This window comes from Trematomus bernacchii, unplaced genomic scaffold, assembly GCF_902827165.1.
Source record: "Trematomus bernacchii unplaced genomic scaffold, fTreBer1.1, whole genome shotgun sequence".
Taxonomy (NCBI): Eukaryota; Metazoa; Chordata; class Actinopteri; order Perciformes; family Nototheniidae; genus Trematomus; species Trematomus bernacchii.
Window position 1 is genome coordinate 4,061 of NW_022988019.1, and position 20,940 is coordinate 25,000.

The 20,940-nt window shown below is 45.3% G+C and overlaps 1 protein-coding gene across 1 annotated transcript in view; it reads right to left on the bottom strand.

Moving 5' to 3' along the window:
• Positions 1–5,237: 5,237 nt before the first annotated feature.
• tgfbr2l (transforming growth factor beta receptor-like) overlaps positions 5,238–20,940 on the bottom strand; it is a 21,373-nt gene continuing 5,670 nt past the window's right edge. Inside the window, exons 3-11 of the mRNA XM_034117398.1 lie at positions 18,074–18,218; positions 11,808–11,943; positions 11,694–11,769; positions 10,888–11,118; positions 9,924–10,396; positions 8,363–8,500; positions 7,577–7,718; positions 6,291–6,418; positions 5,238–5,874 (exon numbers count right to left, since the gene is read on the bottom strand). Of these exons, the coding sequence (XP_033973289.1) occupies positions 5,575–5,874; positions 6,291–6,418; positions 7,577–7,718; positions 8,363–8,500; positions 9,924–10,396; positions 10,888–11,118; positions 11,694–11,769; positions 11,808–11,943; positions 18,074–18,218 (1,769 nt within the window). The 3' untranslated portion in view covers positions 5,238–5,574. The remainder of the gene's footprint in view (positions 5,875–6,290; positions 6,419–7,576; positions 7,719–8,362; positions 8,501–9,923; positions 10,397–10,887; positions 11,119–11,693; positions 11,770–11,807; positions 11,944–18,073; positions 18,219–20,940) is intronic.

Here is a 20,940-nt window from a genome sequence, read left to right on the forward strand (position 1 = left end):
CACTGGTACATTTTTATATACAAAGCCATGTTAGGGAAACTTCCATCCTACATCTGCTCCCTGATCTCACGGTGAATTGTAAGTGGCTACTGCCTGAGATCGCATGCTGTGGTTTTATTAAATGTGCCAACTGCTAGGACTGTCTTAGGGAAGATAGCTTTTAGATGCGCAGCTCCACTGTCTTGGAATAGTCTGCAAATGAAATGGAAACTGAGCAATCTGGTGCCACTACATGTTTTTAAAGCTCGGTTGGATGCTTCTCAATCAGAAGCTGTTGGTACCTGTTCATGTGGATAGTTATTGTAAATTGTAAATCCCTGTAATGAAGCTGTATGATGTCCTTTTTGTTGTTCTGTTGTTTTATGTTTTTATGTTTCATGTGGAACCTACTTGAGCAGGTCTCCCTTGAAAAAGAGATCAATGACCTCAAAGGGATTCACCTGGATAAATAAAGGCTTGAAATGAAATGAAACTATTATTATGATGTGTTTAATGACCAACAAACATTAGAAGAATTGTAAAACTAAACATCAGAGGGCGACAGAAGATGGCAACGAGGCAGGATGTACCTTGGACCCGCCCCCGTCGACGTCAACCAATGGGTGAAGACTAGTTAGGACTATTTAACCAGATGTTGATAAAGAAACGATCTCTTTCATTCAACCAACTGCAGATAGCTAACTGCTCAGGCGGACTATGGACCAGTGAATTGAATGAAAAAAAACCTTTGTAAAAACCTACTATATCATTGCACAAATAAATATTGTTAAACCTTTCGAAAAGCTTCCGGGTCTACTTTTGACCACCTCTTGGTCTTCGAACAAAAGAACACAACAGTTACACAAACTAGATCGATTTAACCAACATTTATAGCGAGCTTTCAAACATATTGTAAGCACCAGGAGCCACGACCCTCTTTCAACCCCAAACACTCAAAAGACTTTGACCTCTTTTGTTTTTTTGTGGTTTTCAAATTCTCTTTAATTTGTTTCGTGTCTGGCGTTGGAATTCAGGTTTTTATTATTGATGAGGGGAAAATGAGAAAAATCCACGCAGTGATCCTGAGTGTGGGTTTGTTGTGTAACGTTGTGTACGTTTAATACTTTAAGTTCACCTATTATGCGCAATGCTCTTGTTGATGTATTTTATACATAAATATGTGTCTCCCGTGTGATGGAAACTTCTGGATCAATGGAGACTCAGAGAGACACGGGGTGAGCTTTGATGGAAACACTGATGGTTTATTTGGAGCTTCGGCCGGAGAATTCACAAGAGATGTGCTGTGTTTTTAAAGATCTCTACCCCAGACCCATGATGTATTTAGATAGTTCTGAGAGAATAATCAACATGCAATAACAAGATAAAGCACTGTAACCTCTATCAGCTGACGCCAACAGGCAGGAACAGAGAGACACTGAGAGCAGCCCAAGGTGCAGGTGCTCAGTGAGGACAGACTGGTACACTGGGTCAAATGTGGGCCCAGGACAATATTTCCCCAACACCCGGTGTGTCAAGAGACTCACAAAGTGTCAGGAAATAAACCCCTCTCTCTTTTCCTCCGTACCCACATCTCTAAAAACGGGGGAACAACAGAGCTGATACAGATTTGCTGCGTCATGACGACATTACTAAAATGTGGGCGGGCTTTACACCCACGGGCCAATCAGAAACGTTGCTGTCAGAAACAATGAGACGTGTTCTGGATGTAATATGGTCTGTGTTTACATTAGCATGCTAACACTCAGAGCTAACCTGTACTGGAGAGAGTATGTGTGAAGAAGCAGGAAATCAAAAGGAACTCACCTTGTGGTAAACCTGAGAGAGAGAAAGAGTTTGAGCTCCATACTGTTTTTGAGAGAGTCCTTCATGTGGTTTGGAACATGATATGGAGTTTCATCACGGCAGCATTTAGCTGAGTTTCTGCTCCAAAGGGGCATGGTCAGCAGCAGCTCCAGAGGGGCGTGGTCAGCAGCAGCTTCAAAGGGGCGTGGTCAGCAGCAGCTCCAAAGGGGCGTGGTCAGCAGCAGCTCCAAAGGGGCGTGGTCAGCAGCAGCTCCAAAGGGGCGTGGCCAGCAGCAGCTCGGTTACATTTAAAGGGCCAGACCCAGAATCATCACTTTAGTAACAGCTGAAATAGAGGGGGATGAGGCTAGAATGATCTGTTTGGTATTTTGGGCAAAACACTTCATAGACATGTTTTGTATAATATGTGAGCTTTAAATGAATGCTCACTTTGCATTTGGGGAAATAATACACTCAGTAAACGTAGCAGAAAATGGAAACCCATCAGACACAGCTCTCATTTATTCACTGACTCTAATAATTTAATAAGAAACACTCATTGTAATTCTTTATTTTTCAAAAGGGGGATGATCTCACACTTAAAGACAGAATCGAGAATCATTCATTAATTACAGAATTGCAAAACAAACATCAGTGGTTTTCTGCGTTTCTGTTTCCAAGTATTTGTACTCACTGGATCCCTCAGGGTTCACATTCACTCATTTACAAATAAGTAAATAACTGTATAGAGTGACAACATGTTTTCACACCAGACACAGGAAGGACATCCCCCTGCTTTTATTCATTAAGGTTATAGTAAATATCATCACGGCAGTCATTAAAGAATAAGGCAACAACAAAATGGAGACCAGCTCCTTCAACGTAAAACATTTTTCTAGATCTTTTTCTACAAGACTCTCCACTTCCTGTCAGTTTATCATGAAGGTACAAAGTCAGTGTTTGGGTATTCCTGTCCTCTCTGTATTCAGGGGAAGAATCCAGAACTTCTCACAAAGACAAACGTTTAGATTTGTGATAATCCTGTGAAATATCCTAACAACAGTTTGATGTATTGTACTGACGCTAGTGATCAATGTGAGGATGCTAACCTTTAGGCTTAACGTTATGGGGCATACTTCACCTCACTACAACTTCTGTGTCAGTCCCTGACGTCAATGGGCCCAAAAATACTTTCCCCATTGACTTACATTGGGAAAGAGACGTCTAGCTATCAACAACCCACTACGAACACTTTTATAGCCCTTATAAAGGCGCTTTAGCCTAATACTAAAGGGGTTTTTACTCCCGGGAATGAACTAGCTGACGCACTATAGATGAGAGTAACACCTACGTCACTTCCGGGCGAAAATTACGGGCCCGCCCACGTTTGGGGGAAAACAAAGCTGTCATTTGAATGGCAGTCAATACAAATTCTGAAGTTTTTGCCAATCTGATCAGAAATGTAAGAAAACCGTGGATTTATGGATCTTCAAAGAGCGCGATTACGATGGGCAGACAGGCAAACAGTTACATTAAATCATTTGAAATCGACGATCGGGCTCGATATATGGTTAAATTGAAATCAGTAGGCGAGGCCGTCATTTCTCCAGCTGTTACTCTCATGAGCGAGGCGGGAAATAATAGTTTTATCATGCCAACAAGCTGCTGTGTTGTTTATTGCACCTCAAACATTCAAACAAATCCAGAGTTCAGTGTTTTCTGAACTTCCTCTAAGAACAAAGGACAAAGAAGAGCTCTGTGGCTTCAGGCTCGATCGCCATTCAAATGACAGCGTTGTTTCCCCCAAAAGTGGGCGGGGCCATACTTTTCGCCCGGAAGTGACGTAGATGTTACTCTCATGTATGGACATTGATAGCCTACTGCTATATTTAACCATATATCGAGCCCGATCGTCGATTTCTAATGATTTCATATAATTGTTTGCCTGACTGGCCATGGTAATCGGGCTCTTTCAAGATCCAAAATCCACGGTTTTCTTACATTTCTGATCGGATTGGCAAAAACGTCAGAATTTGTATTGACCGCTATTCAAATTACAGCGTTGTTCTCCCCCAAAAGTGGGCAGAGCCGTCATTTTTGCCCAGAAGTGACGCATATGTTACTGTCATGCATGCTGTGTGGATAACTGTGTACTCACACATTTGTGCTACGGCGGTCAAAAACCAAATGCCCAGACACACCCAATCCTGTGACAACACACACCTTATATGGCCATAGGTAATAGCACAGCGACACCCTATGGCACACACAGTGAATAACACACAATTGTTTCAACACAAACATGTCCTTGCATTAAAATGGTTCTTACACCTTATTTAAATCATTGGGTTTATAAAAGTTATAAACTGCACTAAAAGCTGAATCCAGAGTTATGTTCTCTCTCCATTCATCTGAATTTAATGACAGGAGGCGCGGCTTAACCTGTTGAACCCCATCCCTGTTTTTCAGGTCTCAGGCTCGAAAATGACATTCCCAGAACAAATGACCATATCTTCCCTTCTAAAAGGGTAAAATTAATAATCTTTATTCTCAAAGTAATGATAAACCTTTGAGTTAGATGTAGAAAAGTCAGAATCAATATAGATGTTTTTTATTTTAAAGAAAATTCAGATTGAACATAGTAAAAAACTGTAAATTATTGTGTCTTCACCATTCCAACTTCTTTTTTACTTATAGTGAAAACTACCCTTGGATGATGGGTTAGTAGACTAAAAGCTTTAGGAATCCAAAGTTCAACATATAATAAGTACCCTGTATCAAGATTGATGCAAAACAAGTGACATTTGACCTTTTTAGAGAGGTTTAGCACAAATAAAACACCTCTGGGGTCATTTGGGTGGATTTTACATATCTCTGGCCCATCTTGGTCGATGTTGATGATTGACATCTCTTTTTAACCGTCAGAGCCAATGGAATCAAGGGGAAGTTCCACATACACAGACACGTTACCAAATAAGGTAACGTATGTGTGTGTGAGAGACGCGTAGCAAAACCGGAAGCTGCGCTAACTTCTGGTGGCTACCATTTGCAGCTAATTTTTATTCTCCGATTTTTGCATAAAAATTGAATTATGGATTATCAATACTTTTTTGAAAGTGACAGGCACATTGGATTAACCTATGGATTAACCTTCAGCCGCGTTCGTTCTCGTTTTAATGCCATTGAACTACGTTGTGTGTTGTCTGTATTTGCTTCCCCTGTCACGAGTTCTGATCGCTCAGTGATGATCCTTTTATCTCTATAATCTGTGGACTCTCAGGATGTTATCTAAGCTTGTTTGTGCAGATCCAATAAGTATATCGATCGGTATGGCTGGAGTTCTGTGCTAACGGCCTTAAGATTTTTTCGCTCGTGGCTAATTCAGAGGCTCTGCGTTAGCTTTGTGGTTTTTTTTGCAAAAAAAAAAAAAAGATCAGTTAGCAGAGTTTCTTCCCGTTACATGGATATAAAACATTCATAGTTTATTAAATATTAAGAAGCCCTCAGACGCTGTTTCCTGCAGATGATGCGTTTTTCCGCCCGGGGGCGGGTCGATGGGGTTCAACAGGTTAAGAACAACTGAAATGCAAATGCTCTATGAGCTACATACGGTACTTTAGCTCTCGAGAGGATGGACTGATTGGTCAATCACATATGGGTCATGTTATGGCGTTTTGCTCTGGAGAGCGTCAGGACATTCTGTCTTCACGCGCCACTGAGCAGCTCTACTAGGAATGAACGAGGTCCCGCCTCCAACGCTGTTTCCAGTTCTCTTTATACATCCATGTGCACTCACACCGCAGACCGAGTGTTTCCCAGGGAATCATGGGATACCTCCCCTGTCTGAGGGATCTGTAGGGAGGAAGAGGAGGAGGAGGAGGAAGAGGAGGACGGACGCTGGTCATTGTCTTCTTTTTCTGAGTCCTTTTCTGTCTCTACGTCTTCCTCTCTATCCGGTACCTCCTCTCCTTCCTGTCCTTCCTCCTCTTCCTCCAGGACGGTGAGTCTCTCCACCACGCAGTGAGCCGTCAGCCGGGCCTCGGGGTCGTGATCCCAGCACTCTGTGATGGTGGAGCAGAAGACGCTCATCCCCTGGAGGACAGAGTTAGACGTTAGACACACCTCCCTCTACGTTTCATTTAGCTGACGCTTTCATCCATGAAGATACAAACTTAAAGGGCCCATGTCATGGCCATTTCCACTGATCATAATTCCATTGTTGAGGTCTACTAGAATAGATTTACATTGGGGGTTTGTGACTGCACACCGTTTACATGCATAAAAACCTTCATAACACACAAGGGGACGGGTAATAACCGGAAAAGCATGACATGGGCCATTTAAAACAGCAAGAAACCAGCAGGTTTGAATAGGCCAAACCATTTTAGTTTAGTTTTCTATCTGTGTTTCAGATGTGATCAGACCATCCTTAGCATCAGCCATCTATCCAGAAATAACAAAGCGCAGAACTTTCCAATCAGAGTGTGTAATAGTGTAATAACTCTGACCTGGTTCTGGGTCCAGGTTGTCGGGATGTCGGGTCGTCCTCGGTCCCTCAGCACCAGATCCCTCATGCTGTCCACACAGGGCTGCTCACACACCTGGGAGCCAAACGCCGGCTCGTAGTTCTTCACCTCTGCACCAACACACACATAAACACACACATAGGGAGTCACCGTAGGGCTGACCCAAAGCCACAGAGACAGGTTCCAGTAACATGTTGCCAGGTGGGCTTCTACATATATTAGAGTAAGTGTTAAAGGGGACTTCTCAGAGGAACTGACAAGATATTGTTAAAGAACATTTGTTGGAACTCATCACAGGAGCTGAAATATGTTCCAGAAACATACAAGGCTATACCGGGACATCTGGAGGCAGGTTTCTGAATACGTTCCTCAATATCTTTCTTACTTTAGCGAGCATCCGTTTTTATTTTTCCTTTTTTTACACTAAAATGACCACAGCCATATTTCCATAAGAAATTAGTTGGAGTTTGCAAGAGCCTTTATTTTCAAAGAACTTCCGAGAGCTAAAGTGAAGCTGGAAATCGAACAACTGACCATCAGGTTTGGAGACGTCCATTTACCCCTTGAGCCAAAGACACCCGGACCGATTTCAATCAAATCTTAACGAGTGGGGGGTCTACCTTCAAGGACCAGAATCTGTTCTGTGCTATTTTGCTTTTTACCAACACACACATAAACACACACATTACACAAAGACAGAGGGGTTTCAAAATTCAAGGACCCTAACCCCTGGAGATTAACGGCTGTAAGGACACCTACAGCTCATCATTAATCTGTCCGGCCCTCAACTTTACTGTTGTGGTAAATCTCAGCTCTCAAATAGCATCGTTCTTTAAGAACACACCTGTAAAAAGCCACTTAAAACTACCTGAAAATCCTTTGCATACCCCTGTTGCTGTCTGGATTAAAGCCTTTTGGAATTGTAATAGGCTGGAAACCTCAGAAACACAATTAGATGTTAATTATAGTTATATCCCAAACTGGATGTTATTGAGTTATGTCCAAAACTGTGTCTGTGATGTCAAAATGACCTTTGACACCCTAAACTCTAAACAGTTTAATCCTTCCATCCAGGTGTTCCTGAAACATAACGTTCACTAAACAGGGACTGAACCAGAAAACATCAAACGTACTGCCATCAATGGTGCGGCGCCTTATTATTTTACCCATTTTGAACCTTGAGCTGAGCTGTAAATAAGCCTGGACTGAGGTTCCTGCCTTTGAATCTCTTGAAGATATACAGTTTAGAGACTTGTAGAAGCTCGTACCTCCGATGACCTGGCAGCGGGAGGCCATCTCCCAGTGAACCAGAGACATGGAGTAGACGTCCATCTGTTTGAAGGCCTCCAGGTCCTCCAGGTTCACTCTGGACTCCAGCACCTCCGGAGCCATGTAGCGGGCGGTGCCCACCTGAGACAAGGAGTCAGATCAGATCATTCAGCTTCAGCCTCGTGGTTTATTTATTGTATTCTTTGCGTAGACTCCGGGCTTACGGAGTCGAGCAGAAGTTCATGCTATTGTTTTATCATGCAGTGTTTGAGAGCATCATAAGATATGGTATCACTGCCTGGTATGGTAACTCGGCAGTCGAAGTAAGAGACTGCTATGAAAATGATGGGGGTCAAAAAACATCCATCTCTCCAAAACATATATGAGCAGTCCATTATTAGACAGGCACAAATAATTGTGTCTGATCCCCCCCACACACTCCACCCAGAACTCCAGCTCCTCCCGTCTGGTAGAAGATTCACGGTTCCCAAGATCAGGCTGAACCGCTATAAGCTCCCATTCCTGCCTCTGTCCATTGAGCTTCTTAACACTCACATGTAATGTAATATACTTTCAAATGTTGGCCATGAGGGTTGTGTAATAGGTCGTCATTGTCAGTATGTGCGTCTGTGTTTGTTCAAACAGTGCATGAGTGATGAGATGTGCATGTATTTGAATGTTTATTATGTTTGCACATGTACATGTGGAACTGCAGGACGGAGTCCAGAACAAATGTCCTTACGGGGACAATAAAGTATATCGTATCGTATCCGTGAACCGTTTACCTGTCCGCTGTTGGCGAAGACGTCCACGGTGAGCGAGAGGTCGAGTCTCAACGCCAGACCGAAGTCAACCAGAGCGCACTCCCTCCTGCTCTTCACCACCAGGTTACTGCTCTTCAGGTCCCGGTGGGCGACTGGCACCTGGAACACAAACAACAACAAACAAGCCCTGTCAATAAACAACTTTAACCCACCATTTAGCTCGCAACAGCACACTTGAAACATCACATCCAAGGGCTAAGAAAGACATTGCTTAAAGACTACAGAACCGTCTCTTCTGGGGTGATCTGAGACTGAATCCATCTAGTGCAGTGGTTCTCAAATGGGGGTACGCGGACCCCTAGGGGTACGTTGGAGTCGGAAAAAAATATATACCAATTTTAGGAAAAGTAACGAAGTTTGAGCAGTGTGGGTTTTATATGAACAGAGTTACACATATTTCAAAACACGAAGTGTAATAACTGCAGGTGCCTCCCTGTCAGAATGACAAAGATCCTCAGTGAAGCACAAGCCCATGTTTCTCACTACATTGTAAGTACAACTTATTAAAAAGATTAGTTCAATGCAACTAATGTCGTCTTAGTGTTATTGCATGATGTTAAAATTGGTTGGCCATGAATTTAGTGATGGATTGTAAACATTTGAAATGTAGCATTTAAGTGTTTCTCAGTTACAGGTTGTTGTTTTAATAAATCAGACTCTGATGGTGCAGCGCTGTACTGTACCTCTTTGTATAGGCTTTTTGTCCCTAACAAATAGTTGTTGCGCTGATCAGGGGGGTACTTGGCTGAATCTTTTTTTCAAAGGGGGTACATTACTGAAAAAAGTTTGAGAATCACTGATCTAGTGGACTGGGGGGGGTTTCAAAAACAGATGACACTTTGGATCAAAAATGGATCGGAGATGTCACTTTTACTTTCATTGTTTTTTTAAAAGAGTTTTCTTACTAAGGGCTAATCACAATCTAGATAGGAGAATACATCAGTAAATTGAAATGTTGAAGCACTCATCGTACCTTAATTTAGTACCTGTATATTCGTGCACTAGGTATGGTACTTATTTAGTTCTTCAGACAACTTCAGTTTTATTTGTTTGATTTTCTCCACTACACATACAAAGTGAATACATTTGTAAAAGTAAAACTGGGTGTCCAGAGATTATCTCACATACCTGAAAACTGGTCGCTTTTCGGCAAGATTCGCCATCTTGAAATTAAAATATGTCATTTACGGGAATCAACAAAACGTTTATTTTTTGGGTTGGGTCTTGGTCAGCACAATTTTCCATAGCTAACATTGATAACAAACATGCACTTTCAGAGGCTGAAACACTAAATAAATGAACTGAATTGGGGGAAACTGGTTGAAATAAATAGTTTGTTTGTCTGAAGGTTCAAGGTTAGTTCAACGCACATTTTCAGCACATTTTAAGACACAGAGGCATTTCAAAGTGCTTCACATAGGCAGTTTGTTTGTCTGAAGTTGATTTCATTTTCTTCTCAGAGTGTACCAGAAACAAACATGTCACCTTCCTCCCAACTTGTGAGTTCCCCGGTGTGATCTACCTTTGGCACCCCACTGGGCGTGGTGTCGCTATGCAGGTGAGCTAACCCTCTGGCGATGCTTCCTGCCATGCACACCAGCTCCTCCCAGCTCAGAGTGTGAGCAGACAGGAAGTCCTGCAGGTTCCCCATGCTGTGATAGGCCAACACCAGCCAGTACTTCCTGTGTCCCGGCGGCCCCCTCTCTTCGGCCGCCAGGAACCGAACCACGTTATCGTGCTGCAGCGTCGGGTCGGAGAAGATGTAGCACTCGTTTCTCCAGGAGGCGAACTCTACGGCGGGAAACACCTTCACCGCTACCGTCTCGTAGCAGTTAACTCCACCCACCCGGCCCTCCAGAAGACATGCCTTCCACACCTCCGCAAACCTGCCCTTCCCCACTAGCACCTCCAGTTTGATGGGCAGGGCTTCCAGTTGATGGTCCCGCCAGTCCGTCACATCGGAGAGCATGTCGTCGTTGGGAGGATGACCCTTACCTGTAGAATCAGAATCAGAATAACTTTATTTGTCCCGTCAATCATCCATCCGTCAATCCGTCCAATAATTTATTAATCCATCCAATTAACCCTGTATTCATGCATCGATCCTTCTTTCCATTTAATATTTCTTTTAAAAATCATCCGTCCATCCATCCGTCCAATAACTCATTAATCCGTCCAATAAATTGAAAGAAAAATATAGCACGAATTGCACACAAATGTATATTTATAGACTCCAGGAGGATGACTCTTGCCTGTAGAATCAGAATCAGAAATACTTTATGTGTCCTGTCAATCATCCATCCGTCAATCCGTCCAATAACTCATTCATCCATCCAATAAATTGAAAAAAAGTATTTTCATTTCTCTAATGCCTTGTCTTTTTATGCTGCTGCAACGCAAATATTTCCCAAATTGGGATCAATAAAGTACTTCTTATGTTATCTTATCTTATGTTATCTTATCTTATCTTATATGTATAGACTCCCCTGTTTCAGCTCCCATCCTCAGCCTCCACCCCCTCTCTCCGAAGGCCTGGTACAGATCGGGGGTGCGCTTGGCGGGCCATGCGGGGCGAGCAGGAGGCGGGCGGGGTTTATCTGGCCGGTGCGTCCGGTAGAAGTAGAAGGCGGCGGCAGCGACCAGGGCCACCAGGACCGGAGGAACCAGACTCACCACTACCACCGGGAGCACATCCTTACTCTGGAGCCGAGAGAACCCTGAGGGGAGGGGGGATAATCATCTGTACATGCATACATCCAACCGTACATACATCCAACCGTACATCCATATATTAATCCAATAACTCATCCATCCATCATCCATCCATTAAGTATTTCCTTTATAAGCTATCCAACTCGTTCTATCCATCCATCCAATAACTCATCCATCTGTCCAATAACTCATTCATCCATCCAATAACTAATTCATCTATCCATCCAATTATTCCTTTATCCATGAATCCATCCTTCCATCCATCCAACTTGTTCGTCCATTCATCCAATAAGTCATTTATCCATCCATCCATCCATCCATCCGTCCAATGATGCCTGTATCCATGCATCCATCCAATTATTCATGTATTCATATATCCGTACATCCATTTAATAAGTCATCCATCCATTCAATATTTCCTTTATAATTCCATCTATCCAAATTGTTCGTCCATCCATCCATCCATCCATCGAATTACTCATCCATCAATCAATCCATCCAATAACTCATCCATCCAATGATTCCGGTATCCATGCATCCATCCTTCCTTCCATTCAACCTGTCCTCTATAAAGTGTTACCGTTGGCTCCCTTGTTGAACAGCAGCTTGTCGTTGCACTCATGTTCTCCGGTGCAGCCGCAGAGCATCATGGCCGCCTGCCCCCCCCCCCTCAGCCTGCGCCCCCCCCCTCAGCCTCCCCCCCCCCAGCTGGCAGCATGGTGCAGTCTCTGGAGGTGAAGTTCAGCAGCAGGCGGGGGGGCAGGCCCTCCAGAGGCAGGGAAGGGTCATGGCACATCGTCTGCACCAACATGGAGCCATTCGTCTTCCTCCTGGGGGACACACACCGTTATAATATAATATTGACTTGTTCAGCCATCCAATAAATCATCCATTCCAGTCATCCAATAAACTCAGCCATCCAGCCATGCCAATGCCCAAGAACGAAGCCATCCAGCCAGCCAGCCAGCCAGCCCGAACGAAGCCAGCCAGCCAGAAGCCACCCACCCACACAGCCAGCCAGCCAAGAACGCAGCCAGCCAGCCAGCCAGCCAGAACGAAGCCAGCCAGCCACCCAGCCAGCCAGCCAGCCAGCCCGCCAGCCAGCCAGCCAGCCACCCACCCACCCAGCCAGCCAAGCCAGCCAGCCTAGGCCAGCCACCAGCCAGCCAGCCAGCCAGCAGCCAGCCAGCCAGCCACCCAGCCAGCCAGCCACCCCCCACCCAGCCAGCCAGCCAAAAGCAGCCAGCAGCCACCCAGCCAGCCAGCCAGCCAGCCAGCCAGCCAAGCCAGCCAGCCAGCCAGCCAGCCACCCACCCAGCCAGCCAGCGCAGCCAGCCAGCCACCAGCCAGCCAGCCAGCAGCCAGCCACCCAGCCAGCCAGCCAGCCAGGCCAGCCATCAGCCACCCAGACAGCCAGCCAGCCACCAGCCAGCCAGCCAGCCAGCCAGCCAGCCAGCCAGCCAGCCACCAAGCCAGCCAGCCAGCCAGCCAGCCAGCCAGCCGCCAGCCAGCCACCCGCCACCCACCCAGCCACCAGCTCAGCCAGCCAGCCACCCACCCAGACAGCCAGCCAGCCACCAGCCAGCCAGCCAGCCAGCCAGCCACCACCCAGCCAGCCAGCCAGCCAGCCAGCCAGCCAGCCAGCCAGCCAGCCAGCCAGCCAGCCAGCCACAGCCAAGAACGCAGCCAGCCAGCCAGCCAGCCAAGAACGAAGCCAGCCAGCCACCCAGCCAGCCAGCCAGCCCGCCAGCAGCCAGCCAGCCAGCCACCCACCCAGCCAGCCAGCCAGCAGCCAGCCAGCCAGCATAGCCAGCCAGCCAGCCAGCCAACAGCCAGCCAGCCAGCCAGCAGCCAGCCGCCAGCCAGCCAGCCAGCCAAGAACCAGCCAGCCAGCCAAACGAAGCCAGCCAGGCACCCAGCCAGCAGCCAGCCCGACAGCCAGCCAGCCAGCCACCCACCCAGCCAGCCAGTCCAGCCAGCCAGCCAGCACCCAGCCATGCCAGCCAGCAGGCCAGCCAGCACCCATCCCGCCAGCCAGCCAGCCAGCCAGCCAGCCAGCCAGCCAGCACCACCCACCAGCAAGCCAGCCACCAACCCAGCCAGCCAGCCAGCAAGCCAGCCAGCCAGCCAGCCAGCCAGCAGCCAGCCAAGAACGAAGCCAGCCAGCCAGCCAGCCAGCAAGAACGAAGCCAGCCAGCCAGCCAGCCAGAACGAGAGCCAGCCAGCCAGCCAGCAGCCAGCCAACCCCACCCACCCCAGCCAGCCAGCCAAGAACGCTAGCCAGCCAGCCAGCAGCCAAGAACGCAGCCAGCCAGCCACCAGCCAGCCAGCCAGCCAGCCAGCCAGCGCCACCCACCAACCAGCCAGCACCAGCCAAGAAACGAGCCAGCCAGCCAGCCAGCAACCCGCCCGCCACAGCCAGCCAGCCACCCACCCACCAGCCAGACAGCCATGCCAGCCAGCCAGCCAGCCAGCCACCCATAGCCAGCCAGCCAGCAGCAAGCCAGCCAGCAGCCACCCACCCACCCAGCCAGCCAGCCAAGAACGCACAGCCAGCCACCAGCCAAGAACGAAGCCAGCCACCACCATCCAGCCAGCCAGCCACCCAGCCGCCAGCTAGCCAGCCAGCCAGCCACGCCACCCACCAGCCACCAGCACAGCCAGCCAGCCACACCAGCCAGCCAGCCAGCCAAGGCCAGCCAGCCCAGCCAGCAGCCAGCCAGCAGCACAGCCACCCAGCCAGCCAGCCAGCCACCCAGCAGCCACAGCCAGCCAGCCAGCCAGCAAGCCAGCAAGCCGCCAGCCACCCACCCAAGCCAGCCAGCAGCCAGCCAGCCAGCCAGCCAGCCACCCACCCACCCAGCCAGCCAGCCAGCCAGCCAGCCACCCAGCCAGCCAGCCAGCCAGCCAGCCACCCAGCCAGCCAGCCAGCCAGCCAGCCAGCCAGCCAGCCAGCCAGCCAAGAAACGCAGCCAGCCAGCCAGCCAGCAAGAACGAAGCCAGCCAGCCACCCAGCCAGACAGCCAGCCAGGCCAGCCCGCCAGCCAGCCAGCAGCCAGCCACCACCCAGCCAGCCAGCCAGCCAGCCACCCAGCAGCCAGCCAGCCAGCCACCCACCCACCCAGCCGCCAGCCAGCCAGCCAGGCCAGCCAGGCCACCCAAGCCAGCCAGCCACCCACCCACCCACCCACCACAGCAGCCAGCCATCCAGCCAGCCCAGCCAGCCAGCCAGCCAGCCAGCCAGCCAGCCAGCCAGCCAGCCAGCAGCCACCCACCCAGCCAGCCAGCCAGCCAGCCAGCCAACCCCAGCCAGCAGCCAGCCAGCCATCCATCCATCCATCCCCATCCATCCCCATCATCCATCCATCCCATCCCATCCACCCATCATCCATCCATCCATCCATCCATCCATCCATCCATCCATCCATCCATCCATCCATCCATCCACCCATCCATCCATCCATCCAATCCATCCACCCATCCATCCATCCATCCATCCATCCATCCATCCATCCACCCATCCATCCATCCATTCCATCCATCCATCCAATAACTAATGGATTAATTTCATGGTTTTTATCTTGTCGTTGTTTTTCCTCCCAGAGGAAAAGGAACATGCATATCCATGATTGTAATAATACTAGTGTGTGTGTGTGTGTGTGTGTGTGTGTGTGTGTGTGTGTGTGTGTGTGTGTGTGTGTGTGTGTGTGTGTGTGTGTGTGTGTGTGTGTGTGTGTGGGTTGTGGAGTTGTACGTGTCCTATTATATATAAATATGTTTTTGCATCACTAGCTAAAGTGCAGCAGCGGTAAATGCTGCCTTAGGTTACACACACACAACACACACACACACACACACACACACACACACACACACACACACACACACACACACACACACACACTTTTTCTACTCTTGTTGTTTCTGGCAGAGCACTGCTTGTTAAAATGTCTCCCTGTAAACTTTGACCTGAATAAAGCGTGTGTTTCTTCTTCTTCTCCTCTCTTATCTGCAGGGTGGGGTCGGCTGACAGGAAATGAGAGGGGGGGGGGGGGGTCTGTTATCCAAACAAAAGCAGGAATCAGCAGAAACTTCTTTCCCGTCTTCAGAGAGAGAAGCAGAGCGTGGAAAACTCTGAGGAGCTGCAGAGTTTCTGAGAGGAAGGAGTGCTGTTTCTGATGACACTAACACTGCAGCACATGAGACAAACTTACATTACAACTGGTTTTATTTACAGTTAGGTTTTCACTTGCACCGTGTGAAATGTTCCTTAGTGTTTGGTGCAGTAATTAAGGAAAGATAAATGAAAGTAAAAAGTTGCCACTGTAGATAGAAAACAATGAATGATCCAACAAAGGCTCTAAAATGGGTTTGGTTGTAAATGCACGACATCTGACGGAGGTCGGGGTGCACAGATATTTAAATTCCTGTGTTTTTCAGATCTGACCTTCTTTTAGTAAGCCTTGTTAGACGCGTTTATACAAAGCGACTTACGATTCAATACTGTGGACAATCCCTGCCCCTGAACAGGTGGGTTTGGAGGAGGGTCTTGAATGTGGCGATTGTGTCCGATGTGTGATGGAGATCCAGTCTTAGAGCAGTGCAGCTAAAAGCCCCCATGGCCCCGAGGCTTCACACTATGATTTGTGTTACGTTGTTGTTTTTCTATTATTTTTTAGGGTAGCTTATTTGTTGTTGTTGTTGTTGTTGTTGTTGTTGTTGTTGTTTCTAATCTCTAATAGTTGAGTTGAGCTCATAGGACTTGATTCCCTTATAATAATCGGCACCTTCTTGAGTTCTTGAGTGGAGGAACGGGTAATAACATCATCAGGTGGGCCCCCTCCTTCCTCAAAAAGCTAAAGTACACACATCCTTAACTCAAGTAGAAGTACACACATCCTTAACTCAAGTAGAAGTACACACATCCTTTACTCAAGTAGAAGTACACACATCCTGTACTCAAGTAGAAGTACACACATCCTTAACTCAAGTAGAAGTACACACATCCTGTACTCAAGTAGAAGTACACACATCCTTAACTCAAGTAGAAGTACACACATCCTGTACTCAAGTAGAAGTACACACATCCTGTACTCAAGTAGAAGTACACACATCCTGTACTCAAGTAGAAGTACACACATCCTTAACTCAAGTAGAAGTACACACATCCTGTACTCAAGTAGAAGTACACACATCCTGTACTCAAGTAGAAGTACACACATCCTTTACTCAAGTAGAAGTACACACATCCTTTACTCAAGTAGAAGTACACACATCCTTTACTCAAGTAGAAGTACACACATTCTTTACTCAAGTAGAAGTACAGATACTCGTGTTTAAAAATACTCTGGTAAAAGTAGAAGTACTGACTAAACTTCTTTACTCAAGTCAAAGTAAAGAGGGCTTTGAAATGTACTTCAGTAAAAAGTACCCATAACTAGCAGCTGCTTTAAAGAGTACCTGACCTCCCTTTATATTAATAGAACAATAATGTCATTGTTAGCTAATGAATGTTTCCATGCTGAACAACGGCAACATGACAACGTTTTCATTGGTCCCTCTTCTTTAGAGAAGACCAGGAAATGATGGATACACGGATCGTGTTCAAATCAATAGGCACGCAATGACTCTAAATAATAATGATCACGCCACCAAACACACATTCAAACTAAAGGAACCAGCCTGTTTGGGAAATGTGAGAAGTAGAAAGTACAGGTATTTGTGTTCAACATGTGAGAAGTAGAAAGTACAGGTATTTGGGTTCAACATGTGAGAAGTAGAAAGTACAGGTATTTGTGTTCAACATGTAAGAAGTAGAAAGTACAGGTATTTGTGTTCAAAATGTAAGAAGTAGAAAGTACAGGTATTTGTGTTCAACATGTAAGAAGTAGAAAGTACAGGTATTAGTGTTCAACATGTAAGAAGTAGAAAGTACAGGTATTTGTGTTCAACATGTGAGAAGTAGAAAGTACAGGTATTTGAGTTCAACATGTAAGAAGTAGAAAGTACAGGTATTTGTGTTCAACATGTAAGAAGTAGAAAGTACAGGTGTTTGTGTTCAACATGTAAGAAGTAGAAAGTACAGGTATTTGTGTTCAACATGTAAGAAGTAGAAAGTACAGGTATTTGTGTTCAACATGTAAGAAGTAGAAAGTACAGGTATTTGTGTTCAACATGTAAGAAGTAGAAAGTACAGGTATTTGTGTTCAACATGTAAGAAGTAGAAAGTACAGGTATTTGTGTTCAACATGTAAGAAGTAGAAAGTACAGGTATTTGTGTTCAAAATGTAAGAAGTAGAAAGTACAGGTATTTGTGTTCAACATGTAAGAAGTAGAAAGTACAGGTATTTGTGTTCAACATGTAAGAAGTAGAAAGTACAGGTATTTGTGTTCAACATGTAAGAAGTAGAAAGTACAGGTATTTGTGTTCAACATGTAAGAAGTAGAAAGTACAGGTATTTGGGTTCAACATGTAAGAAGTAGAAAGTACAGGTATTTGTGTTCAACATGTAAGAAGTAGAAAGTACAGGTATTTGTGTTCAACATGTAAGAAGTAGAAAGTACAGGTATTTGGGTTCAACATGTAAGAAGTAGAAAGTACAGGTATTTGTGTTCAAAATGTAAGAAGTAGAAAGTACAGGTATTTGTGTTCAACATGTAAGAAGTAGAAAGTACAGGTATTTGTGTTAGAAATGTAAGAAGTAGAAAGTACAGGTATTTGTGTTCAAAATGCAAAAAGTCAAGGTAAAAAGTCGTCAGATAAATAAGTAGTGGAGTAAAGCACTGATACCAGAAACATGTACTTAAGTACAATAACGAAGTTACACTCTAACCCTGCGTTTTACTCCTCCTTGTGGTGCGGCCTTCGAGCCAGTCGTCACACTATAGCAATACGTGACATTAAGACAGTTCAAAGACACTTTAGAGAGAAATATAGCGATAGTAATAATGACTGTTTACCAGATGGCGATGCAGATCTCGTCAGTACTGGAGCAGAAGGAGGTCAGAGAGCAGTTACTGAAGCAGACGCTGTCCTTACACACCGGAGACGAAGCCTCACACCACTTACACAGGTTGAAGCTCAGGTGAGTGAAGCCGGACACACCTGGGGGAGAGACAGGAAGTAGTGAGACCTGGAGGAACAAACAGGAAGTACTGAAACCTGGAGGAACAAACAGGAAGTACTGAGACCTGGAGGAACAAACAGGAAGTACTGAGACCTGGGTTGCGGTCGAATAGTCCAAAAATCAGCTCCTAAGTTCTAACCCTATCATCTATTCCTTGACCTCTGAGTGAAAGGTCACGGGGTTAAGGGATAGTGGATAGGAGAATTCAAAAGGACTTAGGAGAAGAGACTGCGGTACTTTAGAGAATCGACTGCACTTTCACTATCCGACGTGTTTATGATGCGCCAGCGGAGGTCATCAATGTGCGCCTGCTGCTGTGGGGAAACTATGGAAACTACAGTTTTCTATACAGCGGACTACAACATGGATGTTTAATAAGAACGAGGGACTACTGTAAACTCATCTAGAGACTCTGCACCGTGCTCTGATGCTGTTATGCTTTATGAACGGGGACAACAGAGAAACATATTCTTCATGACCAAAGTTGGAATTGAAATAAAAAAGGAAAGTGAAACTTATGCTCGTCACCCTCTCCCTCCGGTCCACATTAATACAAATGATCCCAATACGTATGATTGTATGAAAAGATCTTCAAATCAATACAAATGTATTTATTATAAACGTTAGTCCTTAACATCTATCACTGTGTATATCACCATTCAAACATCTTTTAAAAGTTGAACAAACCCCACACAGCTCAGTAAAGACTGTGAAATGTTGACTTTATTTGATCATTTCAGTAAAAACTAACGTTCATATTTCTCTTTTTGATTATAATACTGATGAACGTTCAAAACAAAGCACTTTGGCAACTTACCACATACGTTTTAAAAAGCTTAATAAGCACCGTAACTTTCATGATATCATTTCTCGGTCATAATCGGTTGTTTCCGTGAACGGCCGACTGTTGTGTGACGGCAAATGCTGCGGCCGCAAGGCATTGTGGGACAGCATTTTCTCCTCTCCTTTCGTAAAGGGAGGTCCAGTGGTTCCTAGGCTAAAGGAGGTTATAAAGGAAGTTTGAAACCTCCTTTCCTTTCATCTAGAGAATTGGAACGGCACTTATCATGGCTGCCACTGAGGGACTTCCGGGTCATTTCACTCCGTTAGGAAGGTTCCTAAGCTAAATGGACTATTCGACTTCAGCCCAGGTGGAACAAACAGGAAGTACTGAAGCTGCTGAAACTGAACTGAAGGAGCCTCCTGTAGAGTGTTCTAGGTGTTGTTTTGTTTATTTTAACTATAGTAATACGTGACAAAGACGCAGCGTAGAAAGAAATATAGCAAGTAAATATGAAGCTGGACACACCTGGAGGAACAAACAGGAAGTACTGAAGTGCTGAAACCCACCTCTTCTCCTCAGCATTTTGACATCTTGTAGATTGTTGCTTTTAAATTGTCTTTTATTTTTACTTGTACTTGTTTTGTGAGCTGAGCTTTGTGTGATTTGTGTTTGTTTGTTAGACTGTACAGCACTTTGGTCTGCAGGTTTTAAAGTGCTTCATAAATATAGCTGTATTGTAAGAGACAGTTTAACCTGTTAAGCCCTAGAGCCCCCTGTACAGGGGGCAGTGGGGTGTTTTTTCACAAAACTGTGTCTCAGGTCTTCTTAATATTTAAAAACCTATTAATGTGTCATACCCATTTAACGGGAAGAAACTCAGCTAACTGACAATACAAACCATTTTTACCGAAACAAAACACAAGTCTCACAAGGAGCGTCTAAATGAGCCCTGAGCGAAAAAATGCTAACACTTACCACAGAACTCAAGGTAAAAATACCCTTATTACTTATCGTAACTGCAAAATCAAGATATCAAATTAAAGCTGAGATTCCACAAATTCTATAGGTATAAGTATCATCACTGAGCGATCAGAACTCGTGACAGGGGAAGCAAACACAGACGTCACAACACGTGAATTACGGAACATTCACGGGAAATCGTCTCAAATTAGATCAATAGTTGTGTTCAATGGCATTAAAATGATAAAAACGCCGCTGAAGGTTAATCCATAGGTTAATCCATAGGTTAATCCATAGGTTAATCCATAGGTTAATCCATAGGTTAATCCATAGGTTAATCCAATGTGTCTGTGTCACTTTGAAAGGATTACTGATAATCCATCATTGCATTTTTATGTAAAAAACGGAGATTTCATATTATTTTTATTTTTATAAATCTCTCTAAAGAGGTCAAATGTCACTTGTGTTGCATCAATCTTGATACAGGGTACTTATTATATGTTGTAGTTTGGATTCCTAAAGCTTTTAGTCTACCATCCCATCATTCAAGGGTGGTTTTCACTATAAGTAATGGTTTTTTTTTAGGCGGAGGTAAGAATTTACCTTTTTTTACTATGTTCCATCTGAATTTACTCTGACTGAGAAACATCTATATTGATTCTGACACTTCTACATCCAACTCACAGATGTAACCTTGCTTTGAGAAAAAAGATTATTAATTTAACCCTTTTAGAAGTGAAGTTATAGTCATTTGTTCTGGGCATGTCATTTTCGAGCCTGAAACCTGAAAAACAGGCTCCTTCTTAACAGGTTAAGAAGGAGCCTTGTTCTTCTTCTGTGATGTTCTTTAGGTTTTAGTGCATGTAAATGGTCTGCAAAGGCTAAAATCCTTGTGTTCCCTCCAAAAAGTTGTATTATTTAGAAAAAAAAGGTTAAAATATTCCAAGAATAAAAGC